This window comes from Orycteropus afer, unplaced genomic scaffold (genome assembly GCF_000298275.1).
Source record: "Orycteropus afer afer isolate SDZICR_OR568_19922 unplaced genomic scaffold, OryAfe1.0 scaffold00081, whole genome shotgun sequence".
Taxonomy (NCBI): Eukaryota; Metazoa; Chordata; class Mammalia; order Tubulidentata; family Orycteropodidae; genus Orycteropus; species Orycteropus afer.
In genome coordinates this window covers 5,040,154-5,064,188 of record NW_006921668.1, presented here as the reverse complement: position 1 = coordinate 5,064,188, position 24,035 = coordinate 5,040,154, and the positions used below count along the sequence as shown (strand labels likewise).

General features: G+C 39.8%; 1 protein-coding gene across 1 annotated transcript in view; it reads right to left on the bottom strand.

Moving 5' to 3' along the window:
- SLAIN1 (SLAIN motif family member 1) overlaps positions 1-13,326 on the bottom strand; it is a 119,373-nt gene extending 106,047 nt beyond the window's left edge. The window contains exon 1 of the mRNA XM_007941509.2: positions 12,713-13,326. Coding sequence (XP_007939700.1) covers positions 12,713-13,326 — 614 coding nt within the window. The remainder of the gene's footprint in view (positions 1-12,712) is intronic.
- Between the last annotated feature and the right edge of the window lie 10,709 nt (positions 13,327-24,035).

The window sequence follows — 24,035 nt, the reverse complement described above, 5'->3', positions numbered from 1 at the left end:
TGATTCTTCTTTGTTTCCACCTTTTGCATTCCAGTCACCAGTGATAATTAACACATCCTGATTGCATGTTTGGTCAATTTCAGACTGTAGAAGCTTCAATTTCCTCATAGAGGCTGGATGAAAGCCCCTCAACCTTGGGGTCCAGCTCTGCCTCCTGCTCCCGGCCCACTGGAGCTACAGGTGTTTCTTCACTCAGCTCCTGGCTGCTAAGGCTGAGAAGCCCCAAGGTTGACAAGTAAAAAGGCACAGTCCCGATGTTACCAAACCACACGGCAGGCCATTAACTTAAGTCTATCATAAGTCCCTAGGAGCTTATGATAGACTATGGGTCGGGGCCGACTCGACGGCAAATAACAACAACAACAACAACATCATAAGTCCCAAGGTCAGCAGAGCACAGCAGGCTGCTAAGCAATGACACGGCTACACGTAGGGTCCAAGCGTGCCATAGGCTAGAGACCATTCTCAAAGCTTCTCCTTATATACAGGAAGCAGACCACATCCCAAAGGCAGCTACTCAGCTGCTTGTGGTAGATCCCACCATGGAGTAGATTGGCAGCCTCATCATGGGGAATAACTATCACCAGCTGCCCAGCCACTCAACCAGGCCCAGCCAAGTTGACACACAAACATAACTACCTCAGAATAAAGACAATTCAATGGAGAATAGTGCTTTCAACAAATGGTATTGGATAACAAATGGATATCCATGAGCAAAAAATGTGAACTTTAATTCAGACTTCACACAATATTCAATATTAACTCAAAATTGACCATGAGTGAAATTTAAAACTTGAAGCTATAAAACTTTTAGAAGAAGCTATAAGAGAAAGTCTTTGTGACCTTGAGATGACAAATACTCCTTAGACCAAAAAGCATGAACTATAAAAGAAAAAAACTGATTGACTTCATCAAAATTACAAACTTCTGGAAAAAAAAAATGTTAAGAGAATAAAATAATAGACAATGGATTGGGAGATAACTGCAAATCATATGTCTGATAAATAACTTGTATGCAGAATACATATAAAGAACTCTGAAAACTCAACAATAAGCATTCTAATTTTAAAAAATGAGCAAAAGATTTAAACAGACACTTTACCAAAGACAACATATTGATGACAAACAAGCACATGAAAAGATAATCAACACCATTAGTCATTAGGGAAATTCAAAATAAAACCACAGTAAAATGCCACTCACTACATACTTGTGGAATGGCTAAAACTAAAAAGACCAGCCATAGCAATCCTTGGTAAGGATGTGGTAAACTGAACTCTAATCCACTGCTGTGAAAATGTAAACTGTGATAATGACTTTGGAAAAAGAAGTTTGACAGTTTCTTAAAAAATTAGCATCTATCTATTCTGATTCCACCAAGAAATAAAAACGTGTCCATACAAAGATGCACACATACACAAATGTTTATAGCAGCTTACTTTGTAATTGGCAAAAAATGAAAACAACCCAAATATCTAATAAAGGAGAATGGATAAACAAATTGTGGTTATGGCCATGAAAGGTAATATCTTTCAACAAAAAGAACTGAACTATTAATCCATGCAACAACAAAGATAAATCTCAAAATAATTATCCTAATAGAAGCCAGAACAAAACAAAAAGAATATATACTATATGATTTCATATATATAAAACTCTAGAATATGCAAACTATATACAGTAACAAAAAGTAGAGCAATAGTTGTGTCTCAGGTAGAAGTAGGGCAGAATTCGTAAGGGCAAAGAAACAGGAAAGGAAACAGTAGTGGGATATATTCACTATCATGATTGTAGTTAGGATTTTATGGTGTGTTGATACATATGTCAAAACCTATGAAATTGTACATTTTAAACATGTACAGTTTATGATATTTCAAGTATACCTCAATAAAACTACTTAAAAAAAAGTCACTAGAAAGGAACTGCTTACTGTTCTTCAATGTTTTTTGTATGAGAATCAGAAATGACTCCACAGCCCTGATACAAGTATACCACTAAATTAGCCAACTGTGGAACTTCCTTATCTCTAGACTTCTTTTTCAAAATTAATAAATTTTCCTCATTATTTAGTATACCCGTAAGTTTATCCCTTTGCTCATTGCTCTCAAATCCCTCTCAGCTATCCTCTGAAGCTATTATCTGCACATTATCTCCAGCATCCTATGGGACAGCTGTTCCTATCTTCTGCTAGGAAGTTCCTACCAATCAGGTTGCCTCAAGAAGACAGATATTCAGATGAGAGATATTTCCCTTTCTGCCCTACCAATTTTTTTGGTAGAGCTTTGTATTATTGTGTTTGTATAGGTGAACCCCACAGGAGATGAGGGTACCATTCCTGATATCTAGTACTTACATTTCACCCAAATCCTGTAGGTCATAGAATTTGGAGATGATACTGGGACTGAATTCAGGGACTTTAGTTGAAAGGCTGTATGGGAACTACTAGAACCCCAGAACCCTTTCTCTTCACTCAGTCCCAGCACCTCTTCTCTCATCGGAAGCTGAGAAAGCTTCCTATCTTCAGACACACCAAACTTGGCTGGAGGAGATGAGGCACCTTACTGAAACAGAGACTAAATGAAAAGCCACATACTGGCTGCTTAAAACACCAGCCTTTTTTTTCCCATTGCTGTCATTGACAGCTGCTGTCGAGTCAATTCCAACTCATGGCACTCCCATGTGCAGAGGGAATTGCCCCACAGGGTTTTCAAGGCTGTCATCTTTTAGGAAGTAGATTGCCAAACTTGTCCCCAAAGGCACCTCTGGGTGGTTTCAAACTGCTAACATTTTGGCTAATACAGGCACACCTTAGAGATATTGCAGGTTTGATTCCAGACCACGACAATAAAGCCAACAGCTCAATAAAGCGAATCACGTGAATTTTTTAGTTTCCCAGTGCATAAACAAGTTATGTTTACACTATACTACAGTCTATTAAGTGTGTGATAGAATTACCAAAAATTTTGAAATATTGTGATAATTACCAAAACATGACACAAAGTGAACAACATGCTGTTGGAAAAATGATCCTGAAAGACTTGCTTAATGCAGGGTTGCCATAAATCTTCAATTTGTAAAAGAGGCAATGTCTCTGAAGTGCAATAAAATGAGGTATGCCTATAGTTAAGCATTTAACTACCTGTGCGCCACCCAACTGCCTTTTTCCCACTGTTGCTGTTGTTATGTGCCGTCGAGTGGGATGCGACTAATAGTAACCCCTCCTTGGGTTTCCAAGGCGATATTACTATGGAAGTGGATTGCCCAACCTTCCTTCCAAGGAGTGGCTGGTGGGTTTGAACCGCCAGCCTTCTTGTTAGCAGTCAAGTGCCTTAGGCACTACGTTACCAGAGCTCCTTTTTCCTATTACACTTCAAGAACTGACCGCCTTGTTTATATCTACCAGAAGTATAGAAGGCTTATCTCTGGAGTACAACAAATGAAACCAATAGATGAACACCTAGAGATACTAAAATTTAAACTATCTCTCTACCCAGTCACTACTAAAGAGCACCATTCAGACTGCCCAACCTATGTAGAGTTTTAAACCAGGCTTAATGACTGTTTTGGGTATGAAGAGACAACCAATAAAACCAAGTATCTGGAATATGCCTTGCACATAAAACACTAAGACGGGATAGAGTGGGGATAGGCAGCTGAGGGGGATAAACAATCCAATGAACAGATGGAAAATCCAAGATAACTATAACTGATACCATCTTAAAAACAAAAACTTGCATTCACAAACGTAGGATATTTTAAAAGAAACAGATTTTTTAGAAGACAGGAAAGTACCCTTTGAAAATAAAACTACTGTAGCAGAAATAAAAGAGTCAACAGATGAGTTTGCAAGAACAAGTTGAAGTAGCCTCCCAGAAGTAAATGAAAGAGCAGAGATGAACAATGGGAGGAGGTAGGTAAGAAAAACTAAGTGACTTCTCCAGGAGAACACATTGTTAAAATAAATAAAAAGGTTGAGAGAAATTTTTTTTTAAATGCAAGAAAATTTTTCAGAATGGAAGAAAGGACAAGAGGTTATAGAATGAAAAGGCCCACTAATGCACAACAGCACAACAAATGAATAGAGGGCTCATACCAAAACATAACATGACATTTTAGAATACAAGAGATGCAGAAAGTAAGTGAAGAAAAAAGCCACAAACAATTAAATACCCAGGTGGCAGTACATTTCAATAACTAGAACATAACAGGACAATGCCTTCAAACATGAGCAGAAATGACTGACTTAGACTTTTATGCTCAGTCCAACTATGACTCTTATGTGACAAAAGATGTTTTTAAATATACAGAATCTCAAAGTTTACCTCTCATGCATGTACCTACCCCTTCTCAGGAAGCTGTTGGAGGCTGTGTCCTACCTAGGAGAATAAATGAAATATGAAGAAAAAGGATTTAAGATTTAGAGGATCTGACACAGGCAAGAAACCAAAGAAATTCCCATGACAATGTTGGTGGTGATGGTGGTGGTGGTAGTGGTGGTGTTTGGTTGCCTTCAAGTAAATTCTGACTCCCAGTGACCCTATGTTCAACAGAACTAAACGCTGCCTGGTCATGCACTATCCTCACAATCATTGCTATGTTTGAGCCCAGGGTGGCAGCCATTGTGTCAATGCATCTCACTGAGGAGCTCCAGTAGCTCAATGATTAGGTGCTCAGCTGCTAACCAAAAGGCTGGCTGTTCAAATCCAACAGCCACTCTCCACAGGAGAAAAGACATGGAGATCTGCTCCCATAAAGATTACACCCTAGGAAATTCTATGGGGCAATTCTACTCCTGTCATTTGGAGTTGCCATGAGTAGGAACTGACTTGACAATACACAATAACCCCTGGAAATAGTGCGTGCATCTAGCCTAGAGAGCAAACAGTAAAGACTGAAGCAACAGGACTGAGAGTTCCAGAGGGATAACAACACAAAATACATTTTTAAAATCAGATCTAAGAGATTATCAAATGTTTTTGATGTTATTGAGGAATTGTATGGCTCCAATAGACTATTTGTGGAAATAATTAGGAATGAGCAATTAAAGGAAATAAAAGGAAGAAAGACCATTATTAACTCTTAGGAGAATGAAGGGAAAATGCAGCATACAATAAACAGGGCTTGACTGAAAACAGTTATAATAAAAACCAGTTCCAGTTGCTAACAAATTGATTCTGACTCATGGCAACCTCATATGTGTCAGAGTAGAACTATGCTCCATAGAGTTTTCAGTGACTGGTATTTTAGAAGTAAATTGTCTTTGGATGTGCCTCTAGGAGGATTTGAACCTCCAACATTTGGTTAACAGTAAATATCATTAACTGTTTGTACCAGGCACTCCCTAGTCATAATTCACATATTAAATGATTTAAGGAGCTCTGGTAGAATAGTACCTAAGGCATCTATCTGACTGCTAACCAGAAGGCTGGTGGTTCAAACCCACCAACCACTCCTCGGAAGGAAGACTGGGCAATCTACTTCCACAGAGATACCACTTTGGAAACCCAAGGAGGGGTTGCTGTGAGTCGGATCCAACTCAACGGCAATGAGTCATAATTCATGTATTAAATGATTTAGAAAAAAAAACTTTGAAAACTGTAATGAGATAAAGGAAAGGATAAATAGTCGCTGGAGATGAGGGAAGAGAGGTAAATCTTCATTTTAACATAATAAGCCCACACATGTCTAAGATTAAAAAGGTATAAATTTTGGTTGCAAAAAATGAAAAGAAATAAACCAGAGGAGAATAAAGTGATGACTTTGTAAAGGATTTGAAGGTAGGAAGGAATGGAAGACCACTGCTTTCTATAAAAACTGTTTACAAATAAGTTTATAAACTATTTAAATACTTTTTATATTCATTACTTTCATAAAAAGCACTATGCAAATATACAGCATTAAAACAGTAGTGATTTTCAGAGTCAATCTGTAAATAGTATGCCCAATCAATCTGTAAATAGCTTTGAACCTGGTATTTCTATGGCTGGCCCTAAAGATGGATATAAAAATAAGGGAGGGGGAAAAATAAGGGCAGTTGATTACTTACATGATAAGATCATGTAGCTACAAATTCCCTGAAAACGACATATCTTCAAAAAAGGTCAGCAAGGTGAAACCCATATTTCTCTTAATTAGTTCTAACCTTCTAAAAAGTCAGAAAAATCGCCTTACTAATTGTCAACAATATTTACAACACAAATTTTGCCATCATTGATATAATATACTCCCTAGTAACTTACATACCACTCTCTCAACTTGAATAGGTTTATTGATGGTGTATTGGAATTTGGTAAGAATATTTGAAAGGCCTTAAACTAAAACTTGAAACTTCTTCAAATGTTATAAAAGCTACTATTTGAAGTATTACACCCTACTTTTCTTTAATAACTTCTGGTGGCATAGTGTCTAAGACATTTGACTGCTAACCAGAAGGCTGGCGGTTCAAACCCATCAGCCACTTCCCGGAAGGAAGGTTGGGCAATCTACTTCCGCAGTGATACTGCCTTGGAAACTCAAGGAGGGGTCACTATGAGTTGGATCTGACTCCATGACAGTGGTTGCGTTGCATTTTTGCAACTTCAGAAAACACATGCCTAGAAACTATAACCCTTCTCATAAAAATCTCTTCTTTCCACACATTTCATATTCTGGACACCCTGACTTAATACATGTGATAACACTGGAAGATAAAATACAATACAGATACCATTATAAAAACCCCGAGTGCACCAAATGAAAATTTTACAACAACCTAGGAAAAATAAAATCTCAGTTTTTCTGCAGCCAAAGTTTGGTTCTAAAGCCATCCTGTTGCAGATAATACAAAAACGAACAGTATTACACAAAAATTTATTTTGTAGCCTTGTCACTGAAAAGTAGTAGGTGGCAACTTTCAGACAATTTTAAGAGAACTCAATCACAAGTTTTATTAGAGGAAAGCTAGTATGATCAACCAGTCTTTACTTGACTTAAACAGTGTTTGACTCACTAGCCACCTGCTCAGATCAAACTAGGCATCCATCGCAAAACAAATCAACCTACCATCACCAAGCTATTAAAAGAATATGTGAAGTCCAAATTTTAGTTACTGAACTACCTACCCCATAACAAACTCTCTTCCCCTTCCCCCACAAGTCAAATGTAAATCTCTATTTCAGTGCATCATCATTGTTTGAGAGTTACTCATTAAAAGATGCAGGCACAACTTCAGTCAACTCCATTTGCTCCTGGAAAACACTGCACATTTTCAATTAGCATTGTCAGAAAGTAAAGCACCCCCTGGTCTTTTAATCAATTATGCAAAAACCATTTAGGTGCTCTAATTTAGCTGTGCCATATGTATAGTACAAGGTGTTCAACAGCTCTGATGAAGAGTTGGCAACAATTTTAGCCAGCTGTCCAGGGTCTTAGTTCTTACACATTGAAGATGAATAACTTGTTCATCAAATTTTCCTTGATTTGTATATATTACCATTTTTCCCTTGCATGACTAACAATTTTTCTCCTGTATTTTCCATTTGGGCAGGTCTAAAATCCCTACCATATCCCCTATACATGTTGTTGTTAGTTGCCATCAAGTTGATTCTAACTCATGGCAACTCCATGTGTAGAGCTTCATAGAGTTTTCAAGGCTATGACTTTTCGGAAGCAAATCTCCAAGCCCGTCTTCCAAGGCACCTCTGGGTAAGTATGAACCACCAAACTCCTGGCTAATAGTTGATAGATTAACTGTTTGCACTTCCCATGGCCTCAATTTTCTACTGTCACTCTACCAAAATAAATGACTCCTAACACGCTATGGGGAGCTCTGGTAGCATAGCGGCTAAGACACTTGCCTGCTAACCAGACGGCTGGCGGTTCAAACCCACCAGCCACTCCTCAGAAGGAAGGTTGGGCAATCCTACTTGCGTAGTGATACTGCCTCGGAAACCCAAGGAGGGGTCGCTATGAGTCGGGGCTGACTCGACGGCACATAACAACAACAACAACACAGCTATAGGGAGTTCTGGTAGAGCAGTGGTTAAAGAATTTGGCTGCTAACCAAAAGGTTCACAGTTCAAATCCACCAGCCACTTGGTGGAAGAAAGATGAGGCAGTCTGTTTCCGTTAAGATTTATAGCCTTGGAAACCCTATGGGGCAGTTTTACTCTGTCCTACCAGGTCACGATGAGTCAGAATTGACTCCATGATGGTGGTTTTTTTGTTTTTTTAATATGGCTGTATTTTGTATCAGCTGGCATATTTTTATCTAGGCATTTTCTGAATATAGTTATCTTCCTGGTTGAGATATGCAAGAACCGACTTCCCTCTATGCTAGACAGTCTTTAAATAGCTGTGCTTTTCCATCTGACCATTTTGCTTTCAAACAGTATTAATCAAATGTAAAACTGAAATATGGTTAATCATGAAATATACTGTATTCTAATATGTGATATACTGATTATCTATTCAACTCTACTTTATTTAAATATAGATATAGATCAATCCACCAAATTGATTTCACAGCCCTCTAATGGGTCAAAATCTAGCTTAAGGAAGACAAGGGAGGAGGAATCAATGATGTAAATATTTCCGATAATAATCTGTAAATAATCTGTGTTTTAGTCTCAGCTCTGCCAGTAGCTAACTGGAGGAACTTACATTAAGTCATTTCACCCCTGAACTTAAATCCTTCAACAATGAGATGTTGTTGTTGTTGTTGTTGTTATGTGCCATTGAGTCAGCCCTGACTCATAGCGACCCCTCCTTGGGTTTCCAAGGCAGCATCACTACAGAACTGGATTGCCCCATCTTCCTTCTGAGGAGTGGCTGGTGGGTTTCAACTGCCAGCCGTCTGGCTAGCAGTCCAGTGCCTTAGGCACTATGCTACCAGAGCTCCTTAACAATGAGATAAGGGAGCTTAAATAGCCATAGGCAGGTCAAGTATGCAGTCAACAGCTTACTGCTCTCCCATTGCCTCTTCATACCAATCTGACTTCCTCCCTCTTGTACCTTGGTGCTTCTGAGTCCAATGACACTGAGAATTTGGATCTTCATGACACTGTTTCCATGCAGATTGGCAGATCACAAAGTTATGCCATGGCCAAAGTGTGCCTCAAAATTTTATTTTTTTTAAGCTTTTCCTTTGCTTCTGACACTCAGACCTCCTCTCTTTATTTTCCAGCCTGTGGTCTTCTGGAGAACTAAAACTGCTGGATTAGTAGTAAGATAATTGAGGAATCAGTACACCAAGATGTGAAGTTTTACTACGGGACCAAAATAATTGGAGTTAAGAGGAATCAAGGATCTGAAATCATTATCAACTTTAATTTTCTACTTTAAGTTCAATTGAGATAAATACTTGAAGAAATGAGGTAATTGTTTAGTTTTAAAGCTTTTCATCAAAATACAAGGCAGACTACATCATTATGCTTACATCAAAGTATTTTATGGTTTTATAAATAGAAGATATTGTTTATGGGTTAAATAATTGTTCAGAGGAAAAAAAAAAAAAAGACCTAAGAGACCTAATTGATTTTTCATTAGCCTGCTTTTTGTCAGAGTAAATATTGGCTCTACTATTTATTATTTTCCTGGTACACATAATTCTTGAGCCAAGGCTGTTAATAAAAGGCAAATTTATTCTAAAGTTATTCTAAAGTTTTATTAGAAAAGAGAGAATCACATGAAAGAACTTCTAAAATGTTCAATGATTAATCTCTATTTGTGAACTTTCTTTCCTGAAGACATGAGATTTTAGCAAAAAGTATTATTCTAAATAAATTACCAATTATCAATTTTGTTGAACCCATTAGGAAGAAATCATAGAACAAATGCACACACACACACACAAAAAAAAAACTGTAGGTGATACACTTCACAGTAACTTGTTCCTTAACACTGCTTCTTTAATAATGATGCAATTGTTACAGGGAAAGGCGGAACTAAACATACAGAAAAGCAAAGATTTCCTAGATACGTCCAATGAGAGAAAAGTGTGAAAAATTTGATACATATGTTGATGTGTTCTTACACGCATAGAGGACGGCCCTGAAGGATCTATGAAGAGTTCACACAGCTAACTCTTTAAAAGAGTGGTAGAAATGTGTGGGACAAAAGGCAGAACTTTCATTTATGACTTTATACCCACACTTCAATGTTTTGTTTTACAATGAAAATGTAAAACTTTTATTTTTAGATACTTTAAGAATAATCAAGTATTATACATCTACCCCAGTTGTTTCTTAATAGACATAGGAAATAAAAATAAGTTGCCATCCTGCAAACATCATCAATTCAGTGAAAAGCATTCCAACTATTTGTGAGACCACAGGACAGAGACATGAACAGTGCTCAGTGATAACTAAACCTCAGAACGCTTTGTAAGCATCAGCAAGTTAAACTTAGAAAATTAAAACTCTGTTGAGTATTGTTTCATCAAATGGGGAAATATTACAATACAAAAATATCTTAATACATAAAATGTTTGATAAAAAGCTTTTTGTAAATCAATTGATTCATACACACACACACACACACACATATTTTTAAATCTATCACACTAAAAGTAATGATCTCTGCCTGTTTTTCCACCTGGTAATTCTAATCCTAGGTTCACTTAGAGGAAGAGACTCTATAAATAGTATGCCATTTGTCTATAGAAACATTTGTAAAGCACCAGGGCATTGATTATTTCATGTATTCACCTAAATACTTGGTAAGTGAAATTAATTGAATCTGCTACAATTTAGACTGCATCAACCCATCTGAAGGGATAATTTGCTAAACCCAGTAAGTGATTTTAAAAAGTTAGTCACTTCAATATTATTCTGACTAATTAACTACAAAAGGAAAGCCTACATATCAAAATACTAGCAATTGTTGGATAATTAAATATAGTAGAAATCCATTCAAAAGAAGTACTGAAATTATATTAGCTACCTATGCACTAACACCACCAGTCTAAAACATTTATAAAATAGTAACAGAAGTATCATAATAAAGAAAACATGTTAATATTTTTAAAGTAGAGGGGTGCCCTATATCCCTCATCAAAAATAAAAACAAGTTTCTTTCCACAGTTTAAGTATCTGTTTTACAAGAAGGCCAAGTAGTAATGAAACCTATTAAAAATAATTTGAAAGTGTCATAAGGGTTTATAGGTAGGGACAGACAATGTATGAAAGAGCATGAGACTACTTTCCAGTACATATTCAGGCTTAGCCTGAGATAACAGTATAGCCTGGACTTTACAAAAGTAAAGGAGTAGCTTCTAAAGAATGGCTTAAGGTTTCAGGAAATGGCACTTGTTTGATATTTATAACTTGAGCTATCTACATAGCTGTCAAAAAGTGAAGCACTAAGGAAGATGGTGAACATGTCTTTGAAAAGCTTATGTAGCTCCACATATCTTGATTCTCCAACTCAAACCAATTCTTTAACACATTTTACAGTTGCTGTTTCACATAAAAGAAAGTTAAGGGAAAAGGAACATTGTAGTCCCCAATAAGAAACTCTAGAGGTTATCCATCTCCCATTCTCTCCCTTGCAGTTATGCAACAACAGGGATGCAAAGAAGGTGAGGAAAGCCCTTCTTAGTAAATTATAAACGGACCTAAAATAAAAAGATAAAAGAAGGACTACAATTCTTCATGTCACTGCTAGGTAGATAAGAATGCTCTTAATTTTCCCCACATGAAACCAAATTCTACTACCCCCTTGTCTGAAGTTTCCACTTTTCTAACCGTATTCCACTACATTTATTAGCTGAGGAGGACATACAACCCCACCAAAAGAAATGGATCATTAAGTGACTATTAGTCCTTAAGTAAGGTGTGTGTGTGTGGGGGCGGGGGGGATACTCCAGTTTCATTCATGAAAAGAGCTAACTAGATTTCAACTGAATAAACGCAGCTAGCCTCAAATTTTCTGATAACCAACCTAAAAAGTTTCTCTACTCTCGCCTTTCTCCAGTATCAAGCTTAATTTTAAAATTAAATTAAAGCGCCTAGGTTCCTAGCTTCAAATACTTCACTCCGTTTTCTAAAATACCCTCATTTTTCACACCATTACTTGATAAGAAAATAGGAAAGCCAGAGATCAGTACATTAACCGAAAAAAAAAAAAAAAACTCTGTCTCGGAAATTACAAGCTATCAATGGAAATGTAGCGAATGAAGACATATAACTGCAAAACTCAACCTGCAAGAACAAATTTCTCTAAGGAGCGACTGATACATCACTCAGCGGTTTCGGATGCGGACGGGTGGAGGGACAGTGCGCAAATCCTGCCCAGTATTTGTTTGGAAGGAAAGAGCATAACTGTCGCAAACAGAGGCCAATCCCTACCCATCCCCCTCCTCCTCCCAAAAAAAAATGTCTAGGGGGGGAGGAGAAAAAAAAAATAAGCAACAAAACAAGATGACATGGATTTTGCAATTAATTCTAAAGAGCCTGGGATCCAATCAAGTCAGCAAGGAGGAGACCACAAGGCAGGTGAAGGTAACCAGTTCACGACTGCCAGGTCAGCCCGAGCTATGAGGAAACAGGTTCCCGCCCATGAAAAGTCTCATATCATCGCCCAGCTCGACACCTGCTACGCCACCAGGTCCAGGGGCCGCAGGGAGTCACCGGACAGCTGACAGGGCCGACCCACAACTCAGGACACCCCGCCCACCGTCCCCGGTGGCTTTCGAGGCGAGGGTCTTAGGGGAAGGAGCGGAGCTCTGCAATACCAGGTGTAGTCGTCCTCGTCCCGCCAGGGCGCTAAGCTCTCCAGGTCCAGCAGTTCCACCTCATCCAGCAGTGTCGGGAGCGGCGAGGGCGGCGTGGCGGCTACCCCCGGCGGCGTCCCTGCGCCCCCGAGCTCCGGCCCACTGCCGCCCCCGCTGAAGAATCCCGCCGCGGGCTTGAAGTAGACGAAGGGCGCCTCGGGGGGCTGCGCCAGGCTGCAGAGCAAGGAGGCCGCCGGGCTAGGCAGGCAGTAGGTTCCTGGAAACGAGGGGCTTGAGCCGCCACTGCTGCAGGTCCCGCCGCCGCCTCCCCCGGCGCCCACTAGCCCCAGCTCCAGGCCCCCAGAGGCAGAGGTGACGGCCGGTGGGCTCCTCGGACCCAGCGGGCTGCAGGCCCCAGCAGGGGGCGGCGCGGCGGGAGGCGGCGGCGGCAGCAGCAGCAGGTGCGGGGCGGCGGCCGCACTAGCCGCCCGGCTCCGCAGCTGCTCGTTCTGCTTCTCCAGCTTGCGCACCAGCTCCTGCAACTTCTTCACCTCCAGCTCCGCGTTCACCACCGGCCCGGAGCCCGCTCCGGAACCGGCCGCCGCCGAGGCGCATTTCACCTGCTCCGCCATCATCGTGGGCCCCGGGAGCACCGCCGCCGCCCGGGATTGCACGCCAGTACACCGGCTGCTCAGGCCGAGGGGAGGCTAGGGCTCCTTCCCTGCCGCGCCAGCCGGGGCAGTAGGCTCGCTGGGGCTGAGGCAGCGCCGGCTGTCCACATCAGCACCAGTCTCCAGCCTCCGACCCAAGCTGCCGCCGCCAAGCTGCTCTGCACATGCTCAGTGCGTCCCTCCGGTCCCCTGGGCGCCTCGGCGGTTCCGGGTTTTAGTCGCAGCCCCAAGGCGGGACGGGGCGGGACGGGGCGGGGCGTCTAGTGGGAGGGGCCGGAGGCTGGAGGACTAGCCCCGGGCTAGATGCTTTACGGACGCGGGGTAGCCCGGGAGAGGGTATTGGACAGCTGTAGCTACCCAGGATACTTAATCCCAGGTGCATGATTGGCTCTGGCCTAAATTTTTCCACCACAGCACTTCCTCCCACCGCTGTGCTGCTACCCTCAAGTGTTTTAGAGCCTGGGGGCGGGTTCTAAAGCAGCTGCTACAGGTCGGTGTCCCAGAGGACCTCGCGCACTATGGTTTCCAAAAGCATTGTTATGCTTAACGACGTTCTGTACTAACCAACCATTACCTATTAAAACCTATAGAAAACTAGAAGGCTAGGGAGCGTTATTCTAAAAACGGAAAAACAGACACGTGGAATAGAAAGTGAGATGGTGATATCCACTAATTGGTAACAGAAACAAAATGGTGAGACAAAGGAGGCTGAGGAGCAGGAAGAAAATTGAGCCTGACAGAATGAGAGGGAGAGTAGATCTGCTAAGAGCCAAGTTTTCATTTCAATTTATTCTAAAATAATCAAATTAAGGTCAGATTTCGTAACAAATCAGATGACCCCAGGGCTCTGCCCCAGGCCAGTACCCTCTCATCTCACCTGCAATCCTGCTGTTTCTTTCTTTTATCTTGTGTCTTCTAATTTCTATTATTATTAAAAATAATAAACAAAAGTCTTTTGAAGAGAAGAATGAAGCATTATTCAATTAATTGTGATTTACCATTTTGACTGTTTAACGAGCTCAGAGAAAAGCTTGAGATTTTATTATGAGAAAAGTCCATACAATTGTTTCTCATCCCCCAGATGATATCCCATCTAGTTAAGGTCCTTGCTCGGGGCTTTGCATGTTGATCTTTGTGTCCATGTACTTTCATCGCTCTGCTGCACCTAGCGCGCTGTGTCTATTGTGCTATGGCTCCGTGCCTTCCTGCAGAAAAACACTGCCTTCTTAGTTGTCGATTAGTTATATCTAGTTTCTGTGTGCAGAATGGGTGTTCTCCACTTAACTTCTTTGGTGAGAGCTTTCATAAATCAGGTAAATATCTGTGATGACTACCCTGAACTCTCCCTGCCTCGAGTTCCAGCTTGCTAGCCCATCACCTAACCACCTGTATCACCCATCACCTTTCCAACTTTTGGTCTACCTTCTGGAGATTCTGGTTATTACTAAAACATGGAGAAGTGGAATATTATTACCGAGAGTCCTAAATAAAGAATCTATTGAAGGGTTTTTCCGCATGCTCAGTGGCAGATGCGGGTAGCAGTATCTCTGCAACACAAAGAAAGGAAGACTACGGACACAATGAGAACAAAGAGCTGCTGGGTTCCACATTAGCAAAAGAAATTGGAAATAGGCACATAGTCATGAAGACAGAAAGAACTAAGATGTAGAGAAAAGCAGTTATTTTACTGCAAAATTTATAGACTCTGAAGGAGAGAAATGAACAGGCTGCTCCTCCCCCATTTTCCCAGTAAGATCTACAGAATACATTCAAGTAACCAGTAGTCAAGCTGTGTTTTCTAAGTAACAAATATTACAAAATCGTTGTTGCTTAGAAAGCATTCCTTGGAATTTAGAAATAGAAAAAAAAGGTGAAACACTGTTTTCAATTTCTATTCTTTATTGTCTTCTGAAAAGACACATTTGACCTCTTTCTAGCTATTTTAAAAGTGTGAAATGATTTATGGATAGAGAATTTTAAAATAATTTCTTTCCATTCTCTTAAACCACTTCTTTTTTTCCCCTGTGAAGTACAAATGTGCACACACTAAGACACTCAGAAAGAACAAAGATTTTAAGTTGGTATCCCCAGGATGTCAGTTTCTTAAACACAAATAGTTAGAGTTTTATGGTGTCAAGGTTATAATTAAGCAGTCTTGATTTTTTATTTTGATGCAAATTTGTAAGCTTTTGTGTTTTGAGAGAAATTGAATGCTCATTTGCTCAATTTTTCAATATGTATTATTACATTTTAAATGACTGACATATATAAGGTGACTTTAGAAGTTTACAATGAAGATATGAAAAATGAAAATGTATGTCTTTGAAAATTTTATGCTGTAAAGATGCATTTGAAACACCATACACTGATGAGAGACATCCATAGATCTCACATTCAAAACTGGATTAAGAAATATGTATTTCTAGTAAATTTTAAGAGGGATATAAACTTATTTTAATTTGTATTTTTCACATAAAATCTCTCTAATAGAATCTACCAAAAAAAAAAAAAAAAAAAAAAAAAAAAAAAACCCAAACCCACTTCCATCAAGTTGATTCTGACTTTACAGCAACCCCAACTGAGTTTCGGAGGCAGTATCCTTACAAAAGTAGATTGCCCAGTCTTCCTTCTAAAGAGTGGCTGGTGGGTTTGAACCACTAGCCTTCTAGTTAGCAGTCAAATGCCCTAGGCACTACACCACCATAGCTCCTAATAGAATCTACAGACATCAAATTTATCTACCAAGAGAATTTCAAAAGCAATATAGTTTCTTGAATATATAAATCTAATTTCCCAAGGAAATCTAGTAGAGTCTGTGGTTGCTGTTTTTAGTTGTCATTGAGTTGGTTGCTACTCATGGTTACCCCATGTGCAACAAAATGAAAGGTTGCCTGGTCCTGCACCATCCTATCAATTGCAGTTATGCTTGACTCCATGGTTGTGACCACTGTGTATTTTGAGTGCCTTTCAACCTAGGAGGTTCTTCCAACAGTATATATACTGTTGCGATATTCTGTTGCAATCCATCGGTCATTCATTGGCTAATTTTTTGAAGTTGATCACCTGGCCGTTTTTCTTAATCTTAGTCTGGAAACTTCATTGAACCTATCTGTGATGAGTCACGCTGCTGGTATTTGAAATATCAATGGCATCATAGCAGCACACAAAAGCCACCACAGTACAACAAAGTGACAAGACAGGTGGGGATATATCCTGTTACTATCCCAGTTTTATAGAAGATCTGACGAAAGTTAGGTCTCTTGCCCAAGGTCAGTCATGACCCAGCAGTTTCTAGTGGCCCAGTCATTTTTCTCCTTACCCCTTGATCTCGGAGGAAAATTCCTTTACCTTTTACAAGTAAGAACCAAATGTTTTAAATGTAGATTTTCAACAAATGCAGCCTACATCCCCTACAATAAGTGCTAGATTCACTCAACTTGATAGATCCAATCAAGAGGAGAAAATCACCTAATGTGCTGAACTAAGGTCAAAGATCTGACCTATGTTTTCAAGTTGAGTTGGACTACAGTGTTTAACAAATCAAGGAGCCCTCGTATCACAGTGGTTAAGCCCTCATCTGCTAACCATAGATCGACAGTTGGAACCCACTAGCCACTCCATGAGAGAAAGATGTGAGTCTGCTTCCATAAAGACTTAGGAATCCTATGAGGCAGTTCAAGGAGCTCTGGTAGTGTTTTGCCTAAGACATTTGACTGCTAACCAGAAGGTTGGCAGTTCAAATCCACAAGCCACTCCGTGGAAGAAAAACTGGGCAATCTACTTCCATAAAGATTTACTGCCTTGGAAACCCAAAGGGGATTGCTATGAGTCAGAATGAACTCGATGGCCGTGAGTTTGGTTTTTGGTTTTTGGTTATGGAGCAGTTCTCCCCTGTCCTATAGGGTTGCAATGAGTTGGAATCAACAAAAGTAGGTTGGGTTTAACTGATCATTTTATTTCTAACTAGAAATTCCTGTTTATCTACACACTACAGACCTTTTGAAGAAGCCCTGGTGACACAGTGGTTAAGCACTTGGCTGCTTACCAAAAGGTTGATGGTTCAAACTCCCCAGCAGCTCTGTAGGAAAAAAGACCTGGCAATCTACTCCCATAAAGATTATGGGAAACCCTGTGGGGCAGTTCTACTCTGTCCTATGGGGTTTGTACAAGTTGAAATCAACTCCATGGAACACAACAAAGACGACATATATGGTTGAGTACTCTTGGTCTCTACTGCTATGTGCGGTATCTATGACAGTATCTAGCATGTATTTTTTTTAAAAAATGAAATGTTTAATCTTTTAATGAATAAATGAACCTCCAAATTCAAGCTAGAATGTACACAAGAACCTAATTAGTTACTTCCATAAGCCTCATTTGTCATAGGGTAACAAAAGGGGAAGATTAGAAAGCTTTCTTTTGTTTGTTTTTGCAGACCCATAATAATCAATTATCTTATGTCTGATCCAATTGAAGACAAGAAAAATACTTGAACATCTGATGTATTATATTTAATAAGTGGGAACAAAAATACATGAAGCCAAAATTTATGCAAACAATCCTTTTATGGGTTGCCCTAATCTAACCCCACCCAACTCTACTATTTATGATCATGCCAACAGCCACTGTAATCATATGCTATACAATCACATATAGTAATAGTTATAATAACAGAAATAGCAATGATAATAATTATTTGGCAAGGTGCACATGTCAGAGCCCGTTTTAATAAATACTCATTACATGTCTATTATGTTCAAGTCACAGGGCAAGATGATTTTAAAAAAGTGAGTAAGACAATGTCTCTGCCACCTTATCTAGTTGGAAGAAGTACACAGTATAAGGTTATAGAAGTTAACTCCACTTATAAGAGTTTGCATAATCATCATGATAACAAATATACAAACTAATCATATGAATACCTATGTTCATTGCGGCACTATTCACAATAGCAAAATGGAAACAACTAAGTGCCTGTCAATGGAAGAATAGACAAATTGTAGTAAATACATACAATGAAATACTACTCAGGCACAAAGAAAAATGAGTTCCCAAAACAGCTTAAAACATGGACAAGACTGGAGGACATTACACTAAGTAAAATAACTTAATCACACAAAAATGAATTTTGTTATGTTCTCATTTTTATGAAAGGATGTTGTTGTTGTTAGGTGCCATCGAGTCGTCTCTGACTAATAGCAACCCTAAGCACAGCAGAACAAAACACTGTCCAGTCCTGTACCAGCTCCACAATCCCTGCTATACTTGAGCCCATTCCTGCAGCCACTGTGTCAATCCATCTTGTTGAGGGCCTTCCCTCAACAAGTAAGGTCAAACCTCCATCTTACAAAGCATAATATCCTTCTCCAGGGAATGGTCCCTTCTGACAACATGAGCAAAGTAGGTGAGACATAGTCTGGCCATTCTTGCTTCCAAGGAGCATTCTGGCTGCTCTTCCTCCAGAACAGATTTGTTAGTTCTTTTAGCAGTCCATGGTACTTTCAGCATTCTTCGCCAGCACCACAACTCAAAAGCATCAATTTTTCTTCGGTCTTCCTTAATAATTGTGCAGCTCTCACACACATATGAAATGATTGAAAATACCATGGCTTGTGTCAGGTGCACCTTAGTCCTCAAGGAGACATCTTTCCTCTTCAGCACTTGAAAGTGGTCTTTTGCAGCCGACTTGCCCAGTGCTATAAGTTGTCTAATGTCCTGACTGCTGCCTCCATTGGCATCGATTATAGAACCTAGCAATGTGAAGTCTTTGACAACTTCAATATTTTCTCCATTTATCTTGATGCTGCTTATAGGTCCAGTTGTGGGAATTTTTGTTTTCTTTATATTGAGATGTAATCCATACTGCAGACTGTATTCTTCAATCTTCATCAGTAAGTGCTTCAAGTCATCCTCACTTTCAGCAAGCAAAGTTGTGTCATTAATGTATCGCAGGTTGTTAATGATTCTTCCTCCAAACCTGATGCCACGTTCCTCTTCGTTTAGTCCAGCACTCGGATTATTTGCTCAGCGTATAGATTGAATAAGGATGGTGAAAGGATACAACCCTAACCCACTCCCTTCTTGATTTTAAACCATGCAATGTCCCCTTGTTCTGTTCGAATGACAGCCTCCTGGTCTATGTACAGATTCCTCATGAGTACAATCAAGTGTTCTGGAATCCCCATTCTTCTCAATGTTATCCACAATGCTCTTGTTGTTGTTGTTATGTGTCGTTGAGTCGGACCCGACTCATAGCGACCCGTCCTTGGGTTTCCAAGGCAGTATCACTATGGAAGTAGCTTGCCCCATCTTCCTTCTGAGGAGTGGCTGGTAGGTTTGAACCACCAGCCTTCTGGTTAGCATATATGGAGATGTAATCCATACTGCAGACTGTATTCTTCAATCGTCATCAGTAAGTGCTTCAAGTCATCCTCACTTTCAGCAAGCAAAGTTGTGTCATCAGTGTATCACAGGTTGTTAATGATTCTTCCTCCAAACCTGATGCCACGTTCCTCTTCGTTTAGTCCAGCAGTCAAGTGCCTTAGGCACAGTGTTATCCACAATCAAATGCTTTGGCATAGTCAATAAAACACAAGTAAACATCTTTCTTGTATTCTTTTCTTTGAGCCAAGATCCATCTGACATCAGCAATGATATCCTTTGTTCCACGTCCTCTTCTGAATCCAGATTGTATTTGCATTCTGTCAATATACTGTTGCAACCATTTTTGAATTATCTTCAGTACGATTTTACTTGCATGTGATATTAATGATGTTCTTCGATACTTTCCACATTCTCTAGGATCACCTTTCTTTGGAATGGGTACAAAGATGGATCTCTTCCAGTCAGTTGGCCAGCTGTCTTCCAAATCTTTTGGCATAGCTGAATGGGTGCCTCCAGAGGGGCTTCCATCTGTTGAAACATCTCAACGGGCATTCCATCAATTCCTGGAACCTTATTCTTCGCCAACTCCTTCAGTGCAGCTTCGACTTCTTCCTTCAATACTATTGGTGCTTGATCATATGCCACCTCTTGAAATGGATGAAGATCTACCAATTCTTTTTGGTACAGTGACTCTGTGTATTCCTTCCATCTTCTTTTGAAAACTTCCAGTTTTCCTAGATTCATACTTCATACATTCCATGTTCCAATTATTAATGAATGTTTGCAGCTGTTTCTCCTCAATTTGAGTCATGCCACATCTGCAAATGGACCTCTCAAAAGCTTTACTTTATCCATATCAGTAAGGTTGATTCTACTCTAATGAGGCAGCTCTTTCCCAGTCATATTTTGAGAGCCTTCCAACCTAAGTGGCTCAACCTCCTGCACTGTATCAGACTGTGTTTCCAGGCTATTCATATAAATGCCTAGTAATGTACCAGACAGTGTTTCTCCACTATTCATAAGGTTTTCCCTGGCCGATTTTTTGAAAAGTGGATGGCTTCTTCCTTCTTCCTAATCTGTCTCAGTCTGTAAGCCATGTTCAAACCTGTGTACCACGTGCAACCTCACTGGCATTTGAAACACTGGTGGCACAGCCTCAAGCCTCACAGCAACACACCACTATAGTATGACAAACAACAGACAAGTTTGTCTCCCTTAGCTGTTCAAAACCTCTCCATCCTCCCCTTATGTGGATCCCTGCCACTTGCTCACTTTGTCCTGGACACCCTGGCATTCACTTTCCTTTACCCTCTGCTTTTCCTGCCACTTGGGGGGTGGGGCCCAGGCCCCTTCCCTTACCTGGATCCCTCTGCCACTTGCTCACTCTGTCCTGGATGCCCAGGACAGATATATATATAAGTAAATATACAGAAAGTAATGTGTACTAGTGGTTACCAGGGATTGGGTGTGGGGGAAGAGAGATTCAGTCTCTAACTAGTTGTTGTTGTTATGTGCCGTAGAGTCAGACCCATCTCATAGCGACCCCTCCTTGGGTTTCTGAGGCAGTATCACTATGGAAGTAGATTGCCCCATCTTTCTTCCGAGGAGTGGCTGGTGGGTTTGAACCACCAGGCTTCTGGTTAGCAGTCAAGTGCCTTAGGCACTATGCTACCAGAGCTCCCTCTCTCTAACTAGTAGATACTTGTTATTTTTGGTGATGGGAAAAATAACACTGAATGACAGTAAAGTGTGAATCACTTAATGAAAGTAAACAATGTCATTAAAAAGTACACATGGCAATGATGGGTCTCTCTTCATTCAGAGCAAAGAGGAATGAAGAAAACCAAATAAGCATAGAAAAAATCAGTCCAAGGGACTGGTACACCATATTACTATGGACAGTACTCATATTACTATGAGACCAGAAGAACTAGATGGTGCCCAGCTACCACTATCAACCACATGGAGGGAGTCTATATAGGAGATCCTGGATAGAGTGAGAGAACAATGTGGAACAAAACTCAAAATCATAAAAAAAAAGGGGGAACAGGTTTGCTGATCCAAGGGGGCCTGGTGGAACCCCTGAGACTATGGTCCCTAGCTGCCCTTTGGGTCTGGAATTGAACCCAATCCTGCGGCTTCTAGCCAAACAAAAGACAGGCATATGAGCTGAACATTTATATATGGTAGATACACCTTGGAAAGATCAATCATGGGAGAAAAGAAGGGCTGTGAATACACAGGGAGATAGCTTGGGGGACAGGAGTGCATGGGAGGGAAGGATACAGGGAAGAGGTAACTATGGGAGGAAGTAGGAAGAAAGCTGTTGCATTGTGGGGAATTGCAGTCAATGTCAGGAGATAAAATATATATGAACTGCTGTATAGAAAACGAATTTGCTCTGTAAACTTTCACCCAAATCACAATAAAAATTTAAAAAAAAAATAGTATATATGGAAAAAAATTCTGTTGGTAATTGCTATGACATACAAAATTTTCAAACAACCACAAAAATAACCAAAAAATACATGTGTGGGTATAAATGTGTGTATGTAGGTATACATGTGTATAAACCAAACAAAATAAATTCATTGCTATTGAGTTAATTCCTATTCATAGTGACCTTATAGGACAAGGTAGAATTGTCTCATAGGGTTTCCAAAGCTGTAAATCTTTACAGAACAGAATGCCACATCTTTCTCCTGCTTGTGAGTTTAAACCACAACCTTTCAGTTAGCAGTTGAACACTTAATACTGTGCCACAAGGGCTCCTATGTGAGTATATATATATAGGTATATGCATATGTATATGTATATGCATCTATGTGATTCTATGCATATATACTCATATATATAATAAAGCACATGGGGGCACAGTTGCAGATACTTTCCAGACATAGCCATACATCTGGAGGGATTGGGTTTTATGTATTGTGTGACATCTCTGTCAATGGTCAAAACAAAGTTCATATAGTTGTGTTCTGCATTCTGATTTGGTGAGTAGTGTCTGGAGTTTTAAAAACTTGCAAGTGGCCATCTAAGATACAACTATAAGTCTCTACTTATCTGCAATCTAAGAGAAAAAAGGTAAACAAAGATTCAAAGAAGAAGCTAGTCTACAGGACAAATAGTATATAGAAACCATGGCCTCATCTACCCTGAGACCAGAAGAACTAGATGGTACCCAGCTTCCACCACCAACTGTTCTAATCAGGGCCACAATAAATGAAACCTGAATTAATGGGAGGAAAATGTAGAACAGAATCTCAAATTTCTTAAAAAAAAAAAAAAAATCAGACCTACTGGATTAGTTGATACTAGAGGACTGAGATACTCTTCAAACCTTGAACCAAAACTAATCCCCAAGGTCTCCTTGTAGCTCAATAACAAATTACCTCAAAAAATTATGAATATCACCCATGAGTATTGTGCTCTCTAAAGAAAAATCACCTATATGAGACCAAATAGTCAACATTTACTTGAAAACAAAGGTGAAAATATAAGGGGTCAGGGAAACTAGATTAATGGAAATGGAACAACCATACTGGAAATAATGAAAGCACTCACGTATTGTGAGAAATGCAACCAATGCCAGTGAACAATTTGTGTGAAAATTGTTGAATGGGAACCTAAACTGCTGTGTAAACTTTCACTGAAAACACAATTTAAAAAATATATATAGGTATGTATATATGTAAATGACTCAATGGTAGTGAGTTTGATTTAGTTTTGTGTATACACACACACACACACACACACACATAAACCATAGCATAAAGAGTGAAAGAGTGCCCAAGAAGGAACAATTAATGTTGGATACAACACTCTTGGAAGACTTCATGTATCAAGTGTATATTATTTCATTCTGTGATCCCCACCAAGCTGTGAGTCATTTGGGCAAGCACTGAGATATTCCTTTATCAGAAGGGATATGTAATGTATCAAAATTCACAACTGAACTAGAATACAGCACTTCAGATAATATTTTTTCTTCAGTGGTCAGTTTGTTTAGTTTTTATGCACAGCTTACATATCTACACGTCCATTAAAAAGGAACTTTCTAGAGTTTATCTTAAAAACTAAAAAAATAACTCACTGTCATCATGTCCAATCCGACTCATAGAGACCCTTCCTTAGGTTTCTGAAGTGGTATCTCTATGGAAGTAGATTGCCCACTCTTCCTTCCGAGGAGTGGCTGGTGGGTTTGAACTTCCAGTCTGGTTAGCAGTCAAATGCCTTAGGCACTGCGCGATCAGAGCTCCCAAGCTTATTTTAGAAGTAGCTATTAC